Here is a 22,815-nt window from a genome sequence, read left to right on the forward strand (position 1 = left end):
TCAGAACACAAGAAAACATTTCACAAAACAGCATTTCAGAAAAACACAACAGCGTTTCACCAAACAGAACATTTGACTTAACATTTTTACAAAACACAACATATTTACAAAGCACTTTTCACACACAGAATAATGATATGACAAACATATCAAAAACAAATTTCGTAATAAACAACATCACATAAAAAACAGATTGCAAACAGCTCACACTTTAACACGTCGTGCACAAAGCTCAACTTTTAGAAAACACATTTGACGAAACAAAATGAAAAAAAAAAAAAACTGTTTTGCGAAACAAGAAAATTCACAAAAACCAAAGTTGTGAAAACACTTCCTGTTTATTATCTGTTGGACATGCCAGGAAAACCTCCAAAGGGAGGCGCCCAGGAGGCATCCTAACCAGACGCCCGAACCACCTCAACTGGCTCCTTTCGACGTGAAGGAGAAGTGGCTCTTCTCCAAGCTCCTTAGCCTCTCTCTGAGGCTGAGCCCAGACACCCTCCGAAGGAATCTCATTTCGGCCACTTGTACCCGCGATCTCATTCTTTAGGTCACTACACACAGCTCGTGACCATAGGTGAGGGTTGAAACTTAGATTGACTGGTAAATCGAAAGCTTTGCTGCATTAATGCTGATGCTGCACCGATCCACCTGTCAGTCTCACGATCGATTTTACCCTCACTCGTGAACAAGACCCCGAGATACTAAAACTCCTTCGCTTGAGGCAGAGACTCACTCCCGACCCGGAGCTTAACCAGCGACCCTAATAATATAAGATTTATTGAGTGACGAAAACAGTGACGATACCAAAACTCCAACTAACAGCAAACTAACCCATTTCTCTCCCTGTGTCCTGCTTGCTAATCAACGAATACTGAGACCTGTAGTGTTAAACAGTTACAAACAGGAAACACCTTTTGCCATCTTGACAAGGACATGCAGTAAATCATAAACCCCTCCAAACGTGACCAATTTTCAGGAGATGTTAGGAGACTCAGGTCTTGACATTTTGCAGATTTGTAATGTTGGTGGTTTCTGGGTTGACATCACTACAACATGTATCGGGACGTTTCCACAATACAAACTTAGTAGAAAACATAATAGAGACAACTGAGGCGAGCAGTACAAGCAGAGAAACTCCGCTCAACGTGAACATCACCCCGCCCACTCACCTGCTGCGTTCACACTCACCCCGCTGAAGTTTTACAATGGGAGCTGGAAGGAAAAAGTCTGTTTAAAGTCCAGGAAAACAGATTTCACACATGCAGCCCGACCCAGACAATGTTGGGAAGAGTGCAGCGCATGTGTGAAAGGTGTTTTATATTTACAGACGATTATTAAACCGAGAGAAAGTAAAAGAAGTGTGTGCAGCTCTCTGGCTTTGTCTTAAGTACAGTTTCAGACTGTCTGTGAACGGTGACGACAGGAGGTTAACCAGTTACAGCAGTGTCATATTAACGGGTCAGACAGAAGCTTAACTGATGGTCATGAGGCCTGCGTCATACATCATGCGTGTCTCCTGTGTGACATCAAGGTCGTATTCTTGTTTGCGCCTCTTTCACATCATGTGTGAGTCTATGTTTAAAAGTATTTCAACAGAGGACACCACGGCGCAGTGACTCACAGGGCTTCATCACAGCTCAGTATGAACAGACAGTCCTGACGGCCGTGTACAAACACATTGTGCCACTATTACTCATTACACTGTAAGAAATGTTGATCTGACAGTCCTTCATGCTGGTGTGCTCTTAAAATGCAAAAGAAATGTGACTTCCTGTTTTCTCTTCAGTATTGAGTATCACACCAACATGTAAAATGAAACATTCTCAACTGATCGGGATATATTTGAGCTGATCGTGCGGAGTCAGAGGTCGCTTTGTGTTAAAATAATGGTGAATAAAATGATTTAACGAAACATTAGAGAGAAAATACTTGAAAAGCAGCTAGTGTTAGCCGAGCCAGTTAGCAACACTAGCTAGCCTTGTGACTATGGTCACTATCAACAAGCTCTGACAACTAAGTAGGCCTACTTTTTGCCTACATGCATCCATTCATTTATCTAAACCACTTGTGTGACCAGGCCTTTGATCACATCCAAACAAAGCTGCATTTCCACACTTTTCAATTCTGGTCTGGTCTACAAAAATATAAGTAATCCAGAGACTTGTCAGGGATCCTTTTGGGACTTGTCAGCATTGCCATGATGATGAGTAAATCATCTTTTATATCTTTAGCTGTGTCCCAATCCACGGGCTGCAGCCTTCGAAGGAGGCGGTCTACGGAGGATGCTCCATTCATAGCCTGTGTAGAAGCCGAAACTGAAATGAGACGGTCTGGTCTACCCTTTGCGTCACCAAACGCTGCTCCTGTCGCCTCGCAACAGGTAGCTAGCAGGCTAACTAGCTAGCATAACTAACTTTGCATAAGTTAACCTCTTATTACAAAGATAATTTGTTTCAAGGGCCCTTTCGTTTTCTTAAACATGTGTAACACTTGATATTCGATTGAGTTGAAACATCTGGAGGAGCCTTCGAATTGGGACAGCCTTCGACGCGCTTCCGTGACGCAATCGGCCAACAAATACGGCCTTCGAAGGCTGCAGCCGCTGGATTGGGACACAGCTTTTGAGCGGTTTGGCTGAAGCAGCATCAACATGGAAAAGTACCAAAACCAGTGACCCAAAGACAGCCAAACACTTGGTATGAGTGCTAATGCTTTAAATCAGCCTATAACCATTGAACCCTTTTAACATGCAGGAGAAGCTTAGGTACAAAAACAAATGTGACATCTTTTATTCTTACTCTGACAGCAAGGTCTCTCTGTCCTTGCTGTCAGCTCATATTGGTATCAGATCTGGGTTGTGTCCTAGAATAGAATTGAACACTCACCCATAGAATCAGACAGAAGCTGTAAAGGAATTCAACACTGTGGTGAAGCCTATTCACGTCCTTTGTGAGAGTTTGGTGAAAAGATTAATACCGCTCTGGTGTCTGTACAAAAGATACACTGCAAAGCTAAAGCCGGAGAACGATCAGCTCAGCTCTGTCCAAAGTTAAAAAACTCAGCTACCAAAACCTGACGGGAAGCTAACACAATGTGACTTATTTAATCAGCATACAAAAGGAAATGTCCTGTATGACTGTATGTGCTTTTTAAAGGTATGTCCACACAAAAAAGCCAATGCAAAGATGTAAATATTCAGAATTTTGGAACATAAATCATGTTACATTTAAAAAGCCAGATTTTAGGCAATGTCTGACTTATTGTATTGGTACGAATATAAGACAGGGTTTTAGTAGATGGCACCACTTATCTGTAATCAAGTGTACCCCTCATGACTGAGGCCAGCCGGGGGATGAAAGATGGAGAGACACGGTTATTGTCCGGAACAAATGGCTTAAAAGTTGGCCAAGTAAACCAACAACTGAACTGAGGTCAATTTTAAAATAATTGTTTTCACAGAGTGTCCCAAACAGATCAGGGGCCGGCCGTAGTGCCATGTAGCCACGCAGCTAGCCGTGGAGCTCCATGCACAGTCCTCCTGCGCTCTCAGCAGGCTTAGCCTGGCCCTCCGCACCTTGGTGAGGCCCCCAGGACCGCACCTGCCCTCCCCGGCCCAGAAAAACGCTGCATCAGACCGCCACAACGCTACGTCTTAAAAATGCTAACAGATGGTAACAGAGAAAATCGTACTGTGGTCCTCAAAGCGGTCGCTTACAGAGACTGACAGGAGAGTGTGTGAGAGTCTTAAACAGAACGAAGGCCAGTTACCAGAGCTGTCAATCAGCTGTTTCATGATTTTATTTAAAAGGTTAAATAAACTTGTTTTCTTTATGAAAACAAATTTGGCCTTCAAAAAGTCTTTTCTAACAAATGACTCTTAAAGAAGGGGGGTCATCCTATAATCATGGTCGTGTTATATTCGGACCAATGGGGTATTTCAAACAGTGAAACTGCTACTTGCTGATATGGACAGGCACATCCAAGCTGATGAAAGAAAGCCTGCAGTTGGTGTCAATCCAAGAAATCCTGGTGCTGAGCCGAGCCTGACCCAGCTCGCATACCTTCAAACTCGGCACTGGTCAATCTGAAGTAGCTCAAAGCGGCAGTAAAATTGATTCAGACAGTTCCTGGAGAAGGCAGCAAAGTTTACCAAGCTGTACACGCCTCAAGGTGATGTTCTGAACTCAGACATGCTGCTGTTTGGTTTTTACAACATCTCGAGAAGGGCCGAAATTCACTGGTTTTGTTTTTCCAACAAGTAAAACACTAAAGACTCCATGGCAGCTTAGTCAGGTGAAAATGTCCTTTCTCTATGGTTTGCATACTGTGTCTGAATGTTAAAGTCAGTTTTAAATGATGAAAACGTATTTTTACTCTGTCAGTTTCCATATTCTGAAGGAGTCGGCAGACCTGAGTGTATTGATTTTTTTCATCTAAATGCTCTCCTGTCTTTAGTCTTCATACACATTTTAAGACAGCTTTCATGTAACCATGTTTACATTTGTAAGAAGTTTGGCCAAGCGATCGTGTTTCTCTAACTGCCATTCCCGATTACATTAACCTCTTGTCTGGTGAACACGACAAATTTGTATGATGCAAGCTGTGATTTGCAAGAACAGTTCATTTCCTGTTGCTCGTTTTGAAACATTTCACCAAAACAACAGGTCTACACGTTGTCGCAACCCCTTCTGGAGTACGGAGGCCCGATGAGGACATGCATCCGTACATTTTATTTACTCCGTTTTCCCGTGATAATGAGTCATTTCCGGTTGTTGCTTGACTTATTTATATTGTAATCTCGACAAGCTGCACCACCGTTGCAAAAGCACAAAGGAAACTTACCTCACTAGTGTGGGCAATGGCAGCATGGCATGTCCTGCTCTGTAATATCACAGTGAGCAGCCTGTTGTTTTGTTTGGTAGATGGCCCAAAAAGTATCCTGTTATCATGAGAAAATGGGCTCTGTTATGCCGAGATAACGAGATAAATAAGTTCTCGAGAAAACAACTGAAATTTACTCGTTATCGCTGGATAAATAAAAGCCGCTTCGGGCTTCCGTACTCGAATCCTCCGGTACTTAAATTTAGCAGTAATTGATGCCGTCCCCATGACGCATGTAAAGGTGCAAATTGCCTTTGTGAATCGGCCCTGAGGCTGCAGCAGACTCAGGTCAAACTGTGACCTGGTTACTTAGGGTCATGTCAACATGCAAATGTAAACATACTGAGTGTCCTTGTTTTTTCTTGATGGTCCAGCTGTTATCATTGGAACTTCTTGCCTTCCTGCCAAAGACATCAGTCCTGTGACAGTGTATTCTGCGGACTATCCAGGGACGCTGTTTCTTGGAACACAAAGTACCAAAAACAAGCTTGCAGAAGAAAATTGCATATGCAAAGCTTGATGCCACTGAAGAGTCAAATTACAAAGGTTTTACGTAGATGTGGAATGGCCATTTATAACATGGAAGTTCAAAGCAGAACGGTGCAAAAAATAAGCTGAATAGAGTTCCTGTTCAAAGTTAATTTGCCGTAAAGATGAGAATTAATGCAGCAGTTTTCTCCTCCATATCTTGTTTAAGATCTGGATGTTTGTTACACTGAAAGGGGAAGCTGTTTGAGAGAGTAACCACTGTTACACCAGTTTCCTGTTGCAGCTTTGTGTTCAGTTGCATTGTGTCACATTTATAGACGCCACCACCTCAGTGTGCAAGAAGATAATAAGCAAAGAGTTAACTGGATCAGACCTGATCGTGGCAGGGAGGACTTGTAAAGGTTGTCTGAAGGGGGGGTGAGAGGGGTGGGGGAGGGAGGGTGTTGTTGGCCAAATGGAACCGCTGGAGCACAACACAGCTCACACCAAGAGACCCAGGAATCTGAGCGCCGGCCCTCCCCCCTCCCATGCAAACAAGGACATTAGCGGAGGAACAGCACCTCGAGCACACATGCATGAGCGGACGTGGCTGCACACACACAAACACAGACTAATAAAACAACATATGCTCTTGTTTCTACTACCTGGAGCAGCAGGTGGGACGCCCCTCCCCACTGAGGAGAAGAGGAGGAGGGACAGAAAGGAGGAAAGCATGAGGCCTCCCCCTCTATTGTTGGACAGACAACAAGAAAGTGAACACTTTAGTTTGACAGACATAAAAGGGTTTGTAAATTTGTCTGCTGTTCAAACAGTGAGTATGATGCAGTTTGATTCATCTCATTTTCACCAAACTTAACTTTATAAGAAGTCCAGCCCTGACCAGTTAACCTGCATCTGCGTTAAGCTATACGCTAAGGTCTTTTTTCCAGAGCTGATGATGGAAGTAGCTAACGCGTGAGCAATCGTTTTCTTCTCATAATCAGAGAAAGCAAACCATTTGTTCCTGCTACCCCCATGTTTGTGTCCCGACCAGGAACTCAATCATGCTAACGAAAGTTCCCCCCAAGCAGGCAAACAGAAGGCATATAAAAACTCAGAATAAGCACTGATACAGTAAATAGGTGCTTATCATTCTGATTGAATGGATTATCAGAGGTTTTCTTCCCTCTTAACCCAAATGGAAAATCTCTTAGATTGGGCTCATTCGGGCCAAACAGCTCCGACTGAGGTGGAAACATGAGGCACTTTTTTTATAATAGGCTATGAAACTAATTATTAATGAAATATTAGGATCAATGTAAACTCAGCTCGTGGTGAAATAAACACCTGAGTTGTTATTTGACTTGGAAAACTTCGTTTGGTGAAAGCTCAGATATATACAAGTCTAGGTTCTTCTACGTTATGAAACATAAATACTTGATTTATCCCCCGGGGCGTTACAGCTGCTCTGACACAGAGAGAAGCATGGAGAAATATATGGCAAATATGTGCATTATATGTTGTCTTTGCCTTTTATTATTGTGTTTTGATCAGGGCTGTCAAAGTTAACGCGATAATAACGCAAGCAGAAACAAACAGAAGAAATAGATAAAGAAAAGGGTCTTTTAAATGTCAAGTTCAGCCTCAAAGCTCTGCTGGATGGTTCTCTGGACAAGACAACAGTTATTTGTATTTACTGTCGATGTGAACGGAGTTACCACCGGAGGACGTCGAGTCTTAAAATACTACTTGCTGGCCAAGCACACAGCTGATGCAGAGAGCAACCGGCTGTGAAACATAAGTGATTGAACTTTGACTAAAATGACTCGGTGACTTATTTCTTATGTTACATGCAGGTCAATATGCCGTGTGTTGTTGCTTGTTGGCCTTCAGGTTGCTGTTATCCGTTCAGCATGCAGTACCTGTGAGGTTATTCTGTAGAATATTCTGGACAGTGTTTGTCATCGTTTTGGAATGTTGCAATATTAACAAACATACATTTGTATAAAGGAAGCATATTTGTCCATGTTGATAAGAGGATTAAAAACTTGAGAAATATCTCTTTAAGGTACATTTACAACAGGTAAAAAATGTGCGATTAATTAATCACGAGTTAACTATTAACAACCATGCGATTAGTCGCGGTTAAATATTTTAGTCGATTGACCGCCCTAGTCTTGATATGGACCTATGTGTCTGAAATGAAATAAAGTAATTAAATAATATAAGAAATAAAAATAAAGATTAAATGCTGAAAAGTGGATCAATGGTGATTTAAATATGGTCCAGAATTAAATTTAATTGCCAGATTAAAGTTAAATGCAACATAAGAGTTACGATGCAAAAGAGTTCTATACAAATAAGAGTTATATATAACTGAACAGTATAAGGCAGTATTTATGTCAACATATTGCACAGTTGAATTATTGCTCAATTATCCAGCGTATGTACAGTAAGAGTTCAGTGCAATATGGAAGGCAAGCAAGCATGAACTTCTTGTTGCTCACGTTTATTATATCGTGTGATAGAATCATTTCACAGTGTTTCTGACTGACACCAGAGCAGCCTGACGTGGGATAGGATTACAGCCTGATTTAGTAAGACCTAAGTAGTCGCATTGTCACAATTATTAAAAAGATTCCCTGGCGCCGGTTTAGCTCAGCGGTTAAATCGGCGACCATGTACAGAGGCTATAGTCGTTGATGTGGCGGCCCCGGGTTCAGCTCCTGCCCTCGGCCCTTTACCGCATGTCATCCCCACTCTCTCTTCCCCCATTTCCGCCACTGTCCTCCCTCTAAAAAATAAAGGCATAAAAAGTCAAAAGGATAATCTTAAAAAAAAAAAAAGATTCCCTTTTCAAATAGTATCCTTGAATATAATTCACAACATGATGCACACTTCGCTGTTTGCGATTTCGACCTTGTAACTGTGTAAAAAACAAACATTTATTCTGACTATAAGATAAGACATTGCAGCCGAACCCAGGTCAACACACCAGCTAATTAGCGTTGAGCAGTTAGCGCCTCACTTTCACTGCTGAGTGAAATAATAAAATACGTCCTTACAGCTGCACTTCAGCTGTTCCTGTCGTATAAACAAACGTGAAAACACCTGTGATTGTCTTATTTACCATAACTGTCATCAACAGACTTTATCTTATGAATATTCGTCGTACGGTTCAATGACTTGAGGACACATAGAGATACATTTTACTATACCCTAACAGGCAATTTATTCCAATGACCTTTTTACAAATCTATTTTGCGCTGCTCTGCGTCTGGATGAGGGCTAGTGGCAGAGCGGCTGCAGTTCTGTTGTGATTACCTCGTGTTTGGATCTGCCCTTCTGCTGGCAATAATTGCCTTTTGCAAAAACTGCATTAATCATGTTGTGACAATACATAAAGCCCTTATTGGAATAAGCATACAAAGAAGAGACAGTCATTGTGAATGGACAGGGGTGGGGGCGCTGCGGGGGCGGGAAGAACAGGGAACAAGGAGCGGTGAGTAATATGAAACCTGGACATACACGGTGTGAGGGGGAAAACAAGAATATGAGTCGGCTTGATAGAAAATAAAAGAGACAAACAGGCAGAGAGAGAAAGTGAATCAGTGCTGCTGTTGTCTTTGTTCTAGCAGTTGCACATAAACAAATGACATCCAATCCAGCCTCCTACCTTTGCATATACGCTGTGCTCATTGCATAATGTGGCACACAGTCCAAAGACACAACATTACTGGCTCAAGAACATGCTGCACCACTGAGTCATGATAAAGATGGAGCCTGAGTAATGATCGATAAACCAAGAGTAACCGTTTCATTGGTTAACTGTCAGAACACATTTCCTATCTCACTCGGACCAGCAAGTAATTCTCAGACAAGCAGATGAGGTCAAACAGCGGAGCAGTCTGAGCGGTTGTCACATTATTACATGCAGCCATGTCTAACAGCACTTGACAGCGTTCAATAAAGCAGAGCAGAGATGAGCGATGTGTTGTCCTATGACATGCGGGGAAGACATTTCATCCCCGGATCAAGCGCTCACCTGCAGCATACAAAGGGGTGTTGTCAGATCCTACAGAACCTGTACTATAAACGTTCTCCTGGGTCCTGCACTTTGAAATTGTTCCTAAACTAAAAGCTCTTCATCTGAAGACATAAGCAGACATGCATTCATATGTTTTATGTACTCCGAGTAATTTCTGGTTGTTTTCTCGAGATCTCGTATCCTCAGAGCTTCTAAAGCACAAAACAAACATAGAAACAGGCATAACTTATTTATGTGGGCAACGTTGGCATGCCCTGTCCTGGTCTGTAATATCACAGAGGCCAGCCTGTTGTTTTGTTTTCTAGATCGCCAGAAAATTAACCACAAAACCCGCTTTGTTATCTCGAAATAATGAGATGAATAAATTGAGAATGAAAGAAACTGAAAGGTCTAACAGCAGGTCAGTAAGACCTAGTGTCAGTAACGCGGAAGTGCTGCAACACAGCAGAAACATCAGATAGTCTAGTGTATAGTCTATACACAATATAGTGAATAATCAGGCACCAAAACAAAAGCATTAAAAAAAATACAAATGAAAAATTTAAAAATAATCTGCTTGGTTGCCACTAATGGTCCTTGTCCCCACCGTGGAGCTCTCCTGCAGTGTCCCGAATCCACCTGGCTACCGGTGGATGGGGCAGCACCCCCCCCTAGCATCATCAGTATCAGTCCCACTACTAATTATCACTGATCCTCTCACCCTCCCCGACTTGACTGTAAGCCACTGTACACAGACACGCACGCACACACACAACAAATGAACACACAATACCACAATGACGTCATTTGTATTGTATAATGTTAAATGGCCTGCGTTCTGTGTTCCCTGCCCTGTTAGTATTTCCTTGTTTTTGTTTTGTTTGTTGTTGTTGTTTATAAATGTCTGGCATATGACAATAATAATTTTAAAAAAAGATAGTTTGAAACACCATGTTTGATCCTAAAAGGTTACAGTTACATGATAATTACAACTACAGTAAAGCAGTATGCCCCTTCCACACAGTAATATGTCCTATATGTATCAGGACATCTCCCTGTAAGTTGTTGTTAGTGCTACGTCACGGTGACTTGGAGTATAAAGAACCATAAAAAAGAAAAACCTTAAATAGAGTACAAATACCTTAAAAGTGTCGGTTGGAACAGTTCTTAAATAGTTAAATGTAAATGTAAGTTACTGCATCCTGAAACTTGAAATTCCAGCTGTCTTCAGCAGAATAAAAACACAGGCCTGACTCCAGCAGCGCGCCCATCACTGCTGAGAACTGCTGCTTGTAAATAAATGGAGGAGGCTGTGGCTTCAGATCAAAACACACAATGTCCTCCCAAAGGAGGGAGACAAGAACCTCCGTGGTCAAGTGAATCAAGCATTAGAAAGAGGCTGGAAGTCTGGCTGACTTCAGGGGCCCCAAAAATAGGACACATTCCTCTGCAGCAGAGTGTGTGTGCCTGTGTGTGTGTGTGTGTGTGTGTGTGTGTGTGTCAACAGGAATACATACCAAGCTCCTGCTGAGGGGGCTGACTTTCTCCACACAGGGAGGGAGGCCAAAACAAAAGGACTGGCTGGTGCATGCTCTCTCTGGAGCTGGATGGAGGTGGTTTCGTTTCCATCATGCCGCAAACAACAAGGTGTCAAGGTTTTAACACATGCCTCTCTTCAAAGAGAAGCAGGATTGTACCTTGTACTTTTCACCAATGCTAATGAGATCTGAGGCAATAAATCTCAGGTGAACTTTTAATTGACTCTGTTGATGTCAATAACAGCCACTTGTAGGACACTCTACGTCTTCAGACTTCAGACTGATCCCTAGCTATAAAGGTGTGGATAATGCCGAACACTGATACCATGAGGACAACTTTAGCTCAACCTCGACCCAATGACTGAAGCTCCCACCAACCTAAAAGCAAGTGTGACTTAAATGTTGTGGCCTTATGTTTTGGCAGCCCCCATGGACTAAAGCTGCTTTTTGTTCCATGCTCTGCCTCGTGTGTGCATCTGTTTTTGAACAAATAAAAGAAGGATGCATGTTATATTTAGTGTTTCAGTGCACCATTAAGATACTTTTTGCTGGAAAGCTCTTTCTCTTTCACCCGGAGGCTGCTGTTTGTGTCCCATGTGAAACCATAAGTCAACATTGAGCATGGTCTTCAGATTTGGCGTTTAAAGAGCAGCTCCAGTCACATTTTAAGACACATAAAATGCTCTGCTTGAAATAATACATTGTCTGATATGTTTTTTTTAATGCAAAATACGTTTAATTACCTTGTAAAAATTCTCCCAAGGCATCTCCTTCTTCTCGCTCATTAAAAATTCCCCAATCTGCACAGGCCCCGCCCACTATGCACATTTCCAACCGCCCCCTTCGTCACAAGACAAATGTTTAGTGGCAGCTTGTTGAAACTTAGCTAGCTTGAAATGTAGTAATTAGTAGTAGTAACGTTAACGTTAGTAGAGTTTACAAAAGTTATGTAGCCTGTCCTTGGTACACTGCAGTTTAAAAGCAGACAGGCCCAGCCATGGAGATGACTGCTCATGTTGTCCCTGATATGTCTTTATGAAGAACACCACATGGAGATGTTTACAAGGTTAAACACTTGGTTTTCACTGGAGGGGGTCCTTAAAAGTAACAGACGGTGACAGTTTGCTTATTTCAGACAGTAAGGAAAATAAAAATATAAAGAAGTTGAGTCATGTTACGTATTTGCCGTAACTTCCTGCAGGTAATAAAATCCATCTCTTGCTGCCGACTGCCAACCCGAGTATGTAAAAAGGACACTGTAACTGGCAAACAATTTCGGTGATGGCACTCACAGCCAGAAGCTCCCAAATCTCTTCATCTCTCCAGTTTGCAGACATCTTTGCTGTTGTCATCTTGTAAATTATCCTTCTTTTTTCTTCTTCTTTACATCATCACCCTGCCCACTCGCTCCTGACTATTACCTGCTGTGTTCACACATCGGCTCACCCCGACTTTTGCAGACATTTTACTCGGAGGCTGGAGGGAAAAAGTCTGCATGAAGTCGGCTGTTTCCGTTCACACATGCAGCCCACCCTGACAATGTCTGGAAATGTTCGGAGTGCAGTGCATGTGTGAAAGGGACTAAAGTTTAAGCGGTTGTTTCTTCTATCCCTGTATGATGGAGTAATGGTAGAGTCAAATAGAATTTTGGCCCAACGAATATTCACCGTAGCTCCCATTTACTTCAACTGAAGCCTGCACATGATTTGGGAGGTGTGTGTATTAGCTCTCTCTGCGGCCCACGCATACCACCCTGCAGAGAACTTCTGCCCATGAACCTTAAGTAGAGTCTTCTGCTGCAAGAAAAGACTTCGGTTAAAGCTGCACTTATCAAAATGACATTTAAACAGTGATGAAATGAATAAGCACTGGTTGAAAGTCATATTAACAAACCAACAGAGAACTATTCATGAATTCATGCAGGTCTGCACCGCTTGATTGAGATTTTTAGCCCTGCTTTTATTTTTTTCCTTGATCTAGAAAAATGGATGAAACTGTAGGAAGAGCAACAGAGGAGGGATACTTTTGACGTACAAATATTCCAAGGATGTGATTGAATACAACAGATAGTTGGACGCTTGCTTGCTGTCAGTACTTGGTGTAAGGGTATCAGTGATTAGCTCAGATCAGCTGTTAAAAGTTTGAAGCAGGAAGAAAGTATAATGCCTTGGTTGTGACTAGCTAGCACATAATAATAACCTAGCTAACGTCAGTCCCAAAACAAACCACTGCACGCACGCACACGCACACACACACACACACACACACACACGAGGGCAGCTGTGGCCAAAAGCTGCTTCTGTTTCTGCTCCATTGTTTGTTTTTCTTTGTAACTTTCCTCCAGAAGCATGATAGGATACATCGCAACAGGAAACGTATTTATTGTTTTGTAGAAAGTGACCGTGCAAGATGCTCACTCTTTGCACAATGTTAAAGTCTGTGACTGAATTTCCTTTAAATGTGATAGGATGTCAGACTTCAGTCTTTTGACAGATTTCTAGTATGCGGCAAACGATGCATATTGACAATGGAAGCTTTGCCAATACATTTTGTGAGAAGATTTTTTAGATTAAAGTCAGAAAATTAAGAAAAGTTTCAAACTTAACTCAAAGTATTTTTTTGGATCTCGGGCAAAACACAAGCAAATACACAAAACACATTCAAATTAAGAAAACATCAAACGCGCAGCAAATTCAAAAACGCCAGAAGTGGCCCGGACGACAACGGAAACTGCAGGAACTGTTTCCGGGGCACAATAAAAATTGATGAACCCTGACCGGAAACAGCTGGGACTTGTTTGTTGTTGCCACGATTTGTGACTCATTTATTCATTGTGGTGTTGGAAAATGTGCTAAAATGTAAGTTTATGTTGGTTAAAGCACAGCATATTTGCTCTCAGATATTGCTCGATATCTGCTGTTAACCTATCGTTAGCATCCTGCTTATTGTTAGCCTGCCAAGTAATCTGAGTAATCAAGTAATCTTATGGAATAACGTTAATGTTTTTGTATATGCTGGGTGTTTTCTAAATTCTGCCCATGTGTTGTCAAATTGATGTTGTTTGCTTAATTGGCTTGTGTTCTGTGTACATGAGCGTATACACCGAGTTCGTTAAAGTATGGACCCTGTAAATCGCCAAAAATGGGCCTTATTTTGAAATTCAAAGCAAAATGGCTGACTTCCTGTTGGGTTTGAGGTATGGGTGCAAGAGGCTTTTCTGTGCATCTTGACCCCATATATATACCTGCCACATTTGATACGTGTAGGTGAAAGTAACCTCTATAGGAAGCCCTTTTTGAAATTTTCTAGGGGGCGCTATGGAGCCATTTTGCAATACTTATGCCAACGGCCCCTAAAATATCAACATTTTCGCCTGACCTGAAGTGTGTGCAAAAATTCATGAGATATTGGGCATGTTTAAGCCTCCAAAAAGGCGATTAATAAATATAAATAAGAACGAGAATAATTCCTTGCATTACAATAGGGTCCTCGCACCCGTGTGTAGCATGTAACGATACCTTCTTCTTCTATGTGCATGTTTTCTTAAGTTGCTGTGTGTTGAGCTCTCTGGGCCACAGTCATTTTTGCAAGGTAGGCCTATAAGAAATATTTTATTGTTTTTATCAGAGCACATTCTGGCTATATTCTCTAAATTTCTTCATCCTCTGATTTCTCTTTTCTTATGCGAGGCAACACTTCAGTAAATCTTTATAGAGAGGATCGACATAGCTTTAAATATAGGCTACTACAGGGCTTGATTGAGTTATAATTTAAATTGCTGCTTGTTATGTAAAAGATCCAAGCAGCACCAGACATGTTTTACAGATCAATCCCTCTGTGCTGAAACACGTTGTTAAAATGATTTGCCTCTGTAGAGCAGAAGTGGTTGTGTTGTGCCTGCAGCCTGAAGAATCCCTCCCTGCTGCTCTTTAAACAGAAAGCTTTCGGTTAAGAAAGTGCGGATCATTACGGATTACAGCGGACGGTAATGAAGGCAGGCGGCAGTGAAATCTCTCCAGGAGAGCGAGCAGCGCGGGCCGGCAGCGCGGCGCTCTGCTGCTCCGGTGGATCAGTGGAGGTAGTTAGTGAATGTTTCTTTGCTCAGTGATTAAGGGGGAGGACCAATGGCAACAAAGGAGACGGAGGACGGTAGCTCCTCCTCTCCCTATCTCTCTCTCCCTCTCTGTGCTTTATAGATGCATATAATCCCTGAGTTGACCCAGAAAGCAAACTCCTCTGACTGCCGAGACGCCGCAGAGTTTGAATCCGCCGCAGGGCTGCATGTAGCCGGAGCATCAGCTGGAGAACAACCCCGGCACTGATCCAACTTCTCCGCACGGATTCACCGAACATTCATACATCGGGTAGGTGTCGCCTTCTGTTACTCCTTACACAGGTAGCACTTTTCCCTTTGTACCGCGGACTATTTCATTATTTCTCTTCAGAATAAAACAGGTTGATTAGACCTTCTTACAGGCAGCGTCACCTTGTCACTTTGTTAACTTGCACCGCTTATTACAGGCTATGTGTTGCGTTGAAATGGCGTTAATAGCCCACATCGGCAACGCTCGGGGATAAAAAAAAAAAAGGAGGTTTCATGCTTGTGTAATAATACCAGCAATTATTATCCTCCTTCAGACTATCTATTTACAAAGTGGCATTTAAACTGAGTGATAATCCAGGTCTGCAGAGAGGCTCCACGGATAGAGGAGTGTGTAATTAGGTAACACAAGAGCAGAATATACTAAGGAGGATTTAGGCTATTGAGGAAAGTGTCTTGTTTTATCAGCTCTAAATGGGTTGAATTGCTTGAAGCAGCCGGGGGGCACCACCACAGCAGAGTTCATTTTTTGGGGGGGATTTAAAAGCCTGAAATGTCTTTGTTTCTCTCAGACAGACACGGCCAGTCATTACATTATTTCTCGCTCTGGATGTGTTATTATGATCATCCCATTTAGAGGCAGGTTCTAAAATAATGTCATCAATTTTAACAAGCTAGTCGCGCTGACAGAGAATGACAGTTTCAGCGTGGACATCATCTGTAGGTAATCTTAATTGAGGATCTTTTGTAATGACTGTGTGAAGACAGAGGCAGAGGAGTGTTGAGGAGGGGGGAGAGGTGTGTGTGGTCTGGGGAAGCATTCCTCTGCGTCCTTTTGGCTGCAAGGGTATTGCTGCCCTCCCTCGTCAGTGTGATATCCAGTGGTGATTCACTGATGGTGTAATTTTGGAGGTTTAAATTGTTTTTTACAGGGACACTGGAAGCTTTGAAATGCGGGAAGAGAAATTGTGGCAGAGAGGGAGAGTGGGCTAGTTTCAACCGAGAAAGATTGAAGGGGTTAATGCAGCAGTTAAATATTGCACTTCTTTAAAATTGGTGACTCTATAGGGACAGATTAAAAAAAAGAAATGTGCACATTTAAGCAGCAGGGATTGTATCTTGAAAGGTAGCATCCTGCCCATAAAGCAGCTGGATAATGATTCTTCTGTAAAGCCTGATTTGTGTGTTGAATCTACTCAGAGACCACAGTGTAGCATACGCAAGTGCCCTACACTGTTGTGAGTGTTTATACTTGTGCACCACTGTCCTTCTGTAATTGCACCATCAAAACACTAGTTGGCAGTGACGTTTTTGCGTCACTATGTTGGGTTTTTTCTTCATTTACTTCCACAATAAACACTTAACGACTTGATTTGGAGCATAAATAAAATTGTTGTACAATCATCACTTGAGTTTTAGCTTCATGTGGAGGCCAACAGGCTGTTAGCATGAAGCACAGTGTCCTCAGTTGATAAACTGCAGCTGTTGAGGTGCACATTGCTGTCATGTGTTGTTACATTTCTGGTGCTACAGCATATAGTCCACGGCTACACCACACCTACAACCACACAGAGGTATATCAGGCTTTAGACCCTCACTTCCTCCTACATGATAAAATCTTCCCACCCCACATATCCACTTAAAAAAAAATTAGCATCTAAAGCTAAATCTGAGACAAGCTAGATGACATCATCACAGTAGGGCTGCACTATGTACATAATTAATTGAATTGAAATGTGAAATGTGAAGTGCAATGTTTGAAATAAGTTACTAGGCTATCAGTAGATAGCAGGCTACACTAGCTTCCATGTAGCTAGCTGCCAGTGGCTATGTGGTGGTGAATTTAACGGTTGCTTCTCCAAGAGGGACAGACTAAAAAGTGTCTGAATAAGTACAGTCTGCTCACACCTCTACCAAGACTTAGGGACTACCTTCAGGGTATGCTTGCTAGCTAGCTAGCTGTCAGCACAGCAAAATTATGTACCTAGTCAAAGCATCTTGCACATGCTACAGGTGTATGACTCAGAAGACAAAAACTTAAATGTCTCCAAGCTTGGAAAAAATATCGATTTTTGTGAGATCCATATTACACAGCCCTTCTTCTTACACATTTTAGACAGCTCCATCCAGAGGACACATTATATGACAGGCAAAAGGTAAACAGTAACACTTAGATCAATTCTTTTTGAAAATAATAACATAATATGTTCTGGTGTACAAAATGACATGATAAATGTCAAAGGCTGACAACGATTTCACAGACTCCCAGCAGCCTCACAGTCCAGAACTAAAAGACTATTTACATAAATGACAAAGAGAAGCAGCAGTTAATTATTTAACATTTAAGAAGCTTGAACCAGCTTATGACTGAAACTCTAGAGTCTGGGTTGTATAAAAAAACTAATTGTTTGTTTTTTATATGTTCAGGGTGACAGAGCAGCAATGGCTGAACACATGATGATGCCCATGACCCACGGCTTCAGGATGGGCATGAACGGACCTCCTCAGCACAGCGGGCAGCCCGGCCTGCGCAGTCTGCCAAACGGACAGGTGATGCACTACGGCAGGAACCCTCAGAACAACATGGAGGCCGCCATGAGACAGAGGCCGGGCATGGTGGGACCCGGAGGGATGCAGGGCCCTGTGAACGGAGCTCCCATGGCCAACCACCACCACCAGATGATGTCTGGGAACATGATGTACAACGGGCAGGGTCCGCCGCAGCAGCATCACCACATGCACCCCCAGCAGCAGCAGCAGCAGCAGCAGCAGCAGCAGGGTGGGCACCCACAGCAGTACCACCCCGGTAACCTCACCTCTCAGCAGCTCATGGCCAGCATGCATCTGCAGAAACTCAACACTCAGTACCATGGACACCCGCTCGCCTCAGCAAACGGCCACCACATGCCTAACGGTGCTCAGTACCGGATGGGTCCGGCCCAGCTGTCAGGCATGCAGCACATCGGCGGCCCTTTGGGGCTAAACGGCATGGACATGGATCTGATCGACGAGGAGGTTCTGACGTCACTGGTGCTGGAGTTGGGGTTGGATCGCATTCAGGAGCTTCCTGAGCTCTTCCTGGGACAGAATGAGTTTGACTTCATATCGGACTTTGTGTGCAAACAGCAGCCGAGCACAGTGAGCTGCTGAGCGAGCAGGATGAAGCTGGTTCGGTTTTGCTTGGACTGGACTGGACTGGACTGGACTGGACTGGACTGGACACCCCAAAGAATGACTGAGCGGTCACAGTAGCACAGCAAGAGGAGACAATCTCTCTGTTCTGTTTGGGTGTTTCTGTGTCTGTGTGTTTGACAGTGTCTAGTTTGCCTTCACACTGCGAGTTGAGGAAGAATTGTGTCGAGGGAAAGTGCAGCAAAGACACCAGGTTTCTCTTCTTTGAGGCGGTGCCAGTAAGATCTGTCGTCTTTGGCCAAATTGAGGCATCCTGATGCAGCGGGCTCTATCTGTACCCATCTGGCCCTCAGCACATGTGCCTGCAGTGCCAAGGCTTTGGGAAAATTGAAAACTAAACAGCGAGGGAACGGCTGAAAAAGACTCTCCATCTGGGTCTGCTACATTCTGTGGCATCTTTAAATGAATTTTATCTCTGATGACACCTTCAAGCAGTAGCAGACGTTTTACAAATTTATAAAAGGTAGTCCCCGGAATTTGTTTGTACAAGGATGAAGGGATTTAGACAGATTTCTTTGTGTGCTTATTGAAGGCTGGCTCTTCAAAACTGCGACAAAATATAACAATTTTACTTAAAGAGGGTGAGAGTGAGGTTGTGCGGCATTCCTGGGTGAAGTGATGGGATTTATCTTGGATTGCTTCTTGTTGAAATGTGCTGCATCGATTTTTTTAGCTTTCAGTGTCATTTACCTGACTCGGATAAAATCTACAATCATTAAATGCATCACATCTGGTTCCTGCTAATTAACTGTGATTGAATCATTGGCAAAGCAGCACATTGCTTGGAGTGTTGTTTAAAACAAAGCATTTATCAGTAGGACATCGCTCTCTTTGCTCACACATGAAGCTTGCAAGATCCCAAAAAAAGCCAAACAAAAAAAAAAAGAGGGTGAAGGTGTTGATCTGAGGTGGGGTTTTTCTTAAAACAGGACTGGTTAAAACAAACAAAAAAAGTGTGTAACAGAAGCATTTGTGTGTTTTTTGTGTGTGTCAGTGTGTGTTGGGGCAGTGAGGCATTTAAAACCCATCAAAAGGCATCCTCTCCTCCCTTAAAGCCGCTGGAAATTTGGCTTGAAATAGTACAAATGCAAATATGATATCAAAGCTGAGAGTTACATTATAAGTGAATATACGAGCTTAAACACAACCCATTCAAACCCAATGTAACAATGACTCATTTATACTGTTAGATGCTACCTACCTTCATAAGACGCCAAATGACATTGTTCGATTTCCAGTGGCTTTAAAACAACGCCACAGCGTGCTGCAGGTGATCTGAGGCTGCGCGGGGAGGGAGAGGAGAGGTGTTTGGACACAGCCCTCCCCGGCAGCACTTAGTTTAATCATTATTTAAAGCTGCTGCTACCTGTGGCATTGATTCCATTCGTCTGGAGGAGTGAGCGAAGAGCACTGAGCGTGCAAAGTTGTTGTTTTTTTTGCCATATATTAGCTTACTCTGCTGCTTTTTTACTGATTAGATTTAAATTACATGTTCTCACACGCTTGTCTTAATTGAGGTCGGCTTGCACATTCTCCAATGACTCAATAATTATAAAACGGACATGTTTTTTTGCGCGGTTGGTAATTAGGTTTTTTTGTCAGGGTTGCTGCTTTCGCTGCTGCAGGCTGGTTGAGGGAGAACTTCCTGCTCTCGTCAGGCTATTTGTGGAGCTGTCAGAGGGGTCAGGGCCGCGCTGGTGCACTGTGTTAATCTGTTCCAATACCACTGTGCTGCTGCTGCTGCTGCTGTCCCTGTCTCTCTCTGGAGATCTGCCATCTCTAGCTCTCGAGTCAAACAACGGGCATTGAAACGCTGTCGTACAAAAAGGCAGAAAAGTGGCGGAGAAATTCCCCGCTCTGTTTTACTTTCTGCCTGGCAAACTGCAGCCAGAGCAACTCACAACCTCACAGTAACAGTGGAAATCCTTCTGGCCTTAGCGAGACGGTGGCCTCTGATCACTGCTGTATCAATGAGCGCAGCCTTCTTGTGTATTGTATCTTTGTACTGTAGACTAGAGGTGAAGTTGATCTAGACACATTTAAGGTACTTTCAGAAAACTTTGTCAGATGTAAATGTAAATCAGTGGATGATTTTGATGTGTTGACAAAAGATTATATCCTACATTTTTTACAAAGTGTGTAGATACAGAACGAGTTTGGGTGCAGGACCTGAAGCTTTAAGACCAAGTAGACCAACTGCATGTTAAAGCAAGCGTGAGGGATGCCACCACGTTCCCACAGAGCAGCTGAGAATGTACAGTACAACACATTGTGGGAACTTGTCTTAAGATGGTAGATAAACATGTGAGATTGTACTCCTTGTTCCAAAATTACACATCATTCATTTGGGTAACCCCCCCCCCCTGAACCCCCCACCCCTCCTTCTCCTTTCCCACTTCCCCAAAGCTTTTGTAATGTTATTGATTCTATTTTAAGAAAATGTATTTATTTTCAAATAAAATATTTATTTAAAGAAATATTTCTGCTGTATGTCACTGATTCCTTTATCTGCTTCATCAAAAACAACACATTATGATACTTGATAGATGGCTCATATCTTCGTATATACAGAGCTGTAACTTGTGTTAACAGCAGAAACCACAAAGGCTTCAGATGCTGTAGATTCGTTTTATTCTCTTGTTGGTTTTAGACACTGATCCACCCACGAGAAGTGATGAGCAAACACAAGAGCAAAGTACAAACAACATATCCTAAACAGTGGTGAGTCAGCACTCTGTCAACACAAAGATGGAACCACCAACATTGTTTTTTTAGTTTGTGGTGTTATATAATTTGAAGATGTTATCTTCTCATCTTCTGAGACAGAAAACCAGCAAAGCAACAACAGGGAAGTGGTGACAGTGGTGTGCTGATTAGGCTGCAACAGAAAAGTTTTTATCGGCTGGTTAGATGCAGAAATAATAAAAAAAACTTGAGATTTTTACAAACTCACTACCAACTACTAACGTTAACATTACTACTGCTAATTACAAAATTTCAAGCTCGCTAAGTTTCAACAAGTTGCCACTAAACGATGGCAGAGACGTTTTTTGTTTTCGCGACAGAGCAGGTGGTTGAACATTTGCATAGTGGGTGGGGCCTATGCAGATTCAGGGAATATTTGATGAGGGAGAAGGAGGATTTTTGAGGTAATTGAACGCATTTTGCAGTAACACAATTTATTATTTCAAGCAGAGTATTTTATATGTCTTGGAGCTGGTCATAAAGAAAAGTATGAGGATGTACCACAGACACAGTGAAGCTTATGTTTCCATGTGTTCACAAAAAGTGTCCAGATAATCTCAGGTCCAAGTTTAGACATTGATAAAGGACTGTGTGTTGTGTTCGACTCACTGAGGGAATAAAGTGTCTGTTTTATGCAGCATAACTTCAACGTTTCATAACCATTCTACACCAGTTAGCCATTTAGCACCCAGGAGCTAGGATAAAGCCAACTGAATAAGACACCAGAGGTTTCCAAATTTCTTTTGGAAGACAGAAACAGGAAAGCTAACAGAAGGCTAAGTATTATTAAGGACTCATTTGTCATGCTAGCTTTTTGTGGGTGTTGACGAGGCTAACGCTGGGTAAACAGAAGAAGGACGATGTAACGAAAGAAATGATCACAGTGTTTAGTCTCCTCGCTGATTGCACCGACACCTGATATCAGTTACGCTTTAGCCGTTAGCATTGTTGTTAGCCGGCAGCTCGCTTTGTGTGTGCGCTTTAACACAATTTATATTTTAAAAGCTCATTATGATGGTTTTAAATGTCTCTGAGGCAAAGTGTTAACAATGATACTTCTACTAAACTACTCCTGTTATTTAGACAATTTAATTGATATTAAAAGCGTCCAAAAACTAGCCCACTACGCTAATCTTTGGTGAGAGGGATTCCTATGCCTGCTGTGCTACTTAATGAAGCTTATTTTCACATATTGCAAACAGCTCACCTGACATACGACTTTATGCTGCTGTCACTTTGTTTCCCTCCTTTATGAACTGAATGTGCAGAGCTCGCTGCACATCTTCAGCTGGGAGTTTTGCTTCACCATCTTGCTGCCATTAGAAGAACACTTCTGTGGGGATTTATGGACAAAATATAAAAATAGTCTCATTAAAATTCTAATTAGCTGTGCAGTAAAGTCATACTTAGAAGACCTGGAATGCTCTCGCTGCTCTACATGATGTTAGTCAAAGCAGCGTTTTGTCCTTGAGCAGTTTTTAATGGATTTTTTAAAACGATCGGAGCTGATGACGGCTGGAAATGCAGCGGAGCTAAATGGCAGCAGAACACAGCGCTACTGTAACACTGTTATATATAACAATCTCAGGATGTTTACAGAAGCAACCCTGAATGCTGTTCACCACCAACAAAATAACAAG

General features: G+C 42.5%; 1 protein-coding gene across 1 annotated transcript; it reads left to right on the forward strand.

The window, feature by feature from the left end:
* Nucleotides 1–15,115: 15,115 nt before the first annotated feature.
* Nucleotides 15,116–20,897, forward strand: cited4a (Cbp/p300-interacting transactivator, with Glu/Asp-rich carboxy-terminal domain, 4a). The gene is made up of 2 exons (XM_069682122.1): nucleotides 15,116–15,281; nucleotides 17,666–20,897. The coding sequence occupies exon 2, from the start codon at nucleotides 17,681–17,683 to the stop codon at nucleotides 18,386–18,388; it is 708 nt and encodes a 235-aa protein (XP_069538223.1). The 5' UTR covers nucleotides 15,116–15,281; nucleotides 17,666–17,680; the 3' UTR covers nucleotides 18,389–20,897.
* The last annotated feature ends 1,918 nt before the right edge of the window (nucleotides 20,898–22,815 follow it).

This window comes from Semicossyphus pulcher, unplaced genomic scaffold (genome assembly GCF_022749685.1).
Source record: "Semicossyphus pulcher isolate SPU_LCO1_2020_fin unplaced genomic scaffold, fSemPul1.0.p SCAF_5, whole genome shotgun sequence".
In the NCBI taxonomy this organism is placed as follows: Eukaryota; Metazoa; Chordata; class Actinopteri; order Labriformes; family Labridae; genus Semicossyphus; species Semicossyphus pulcher.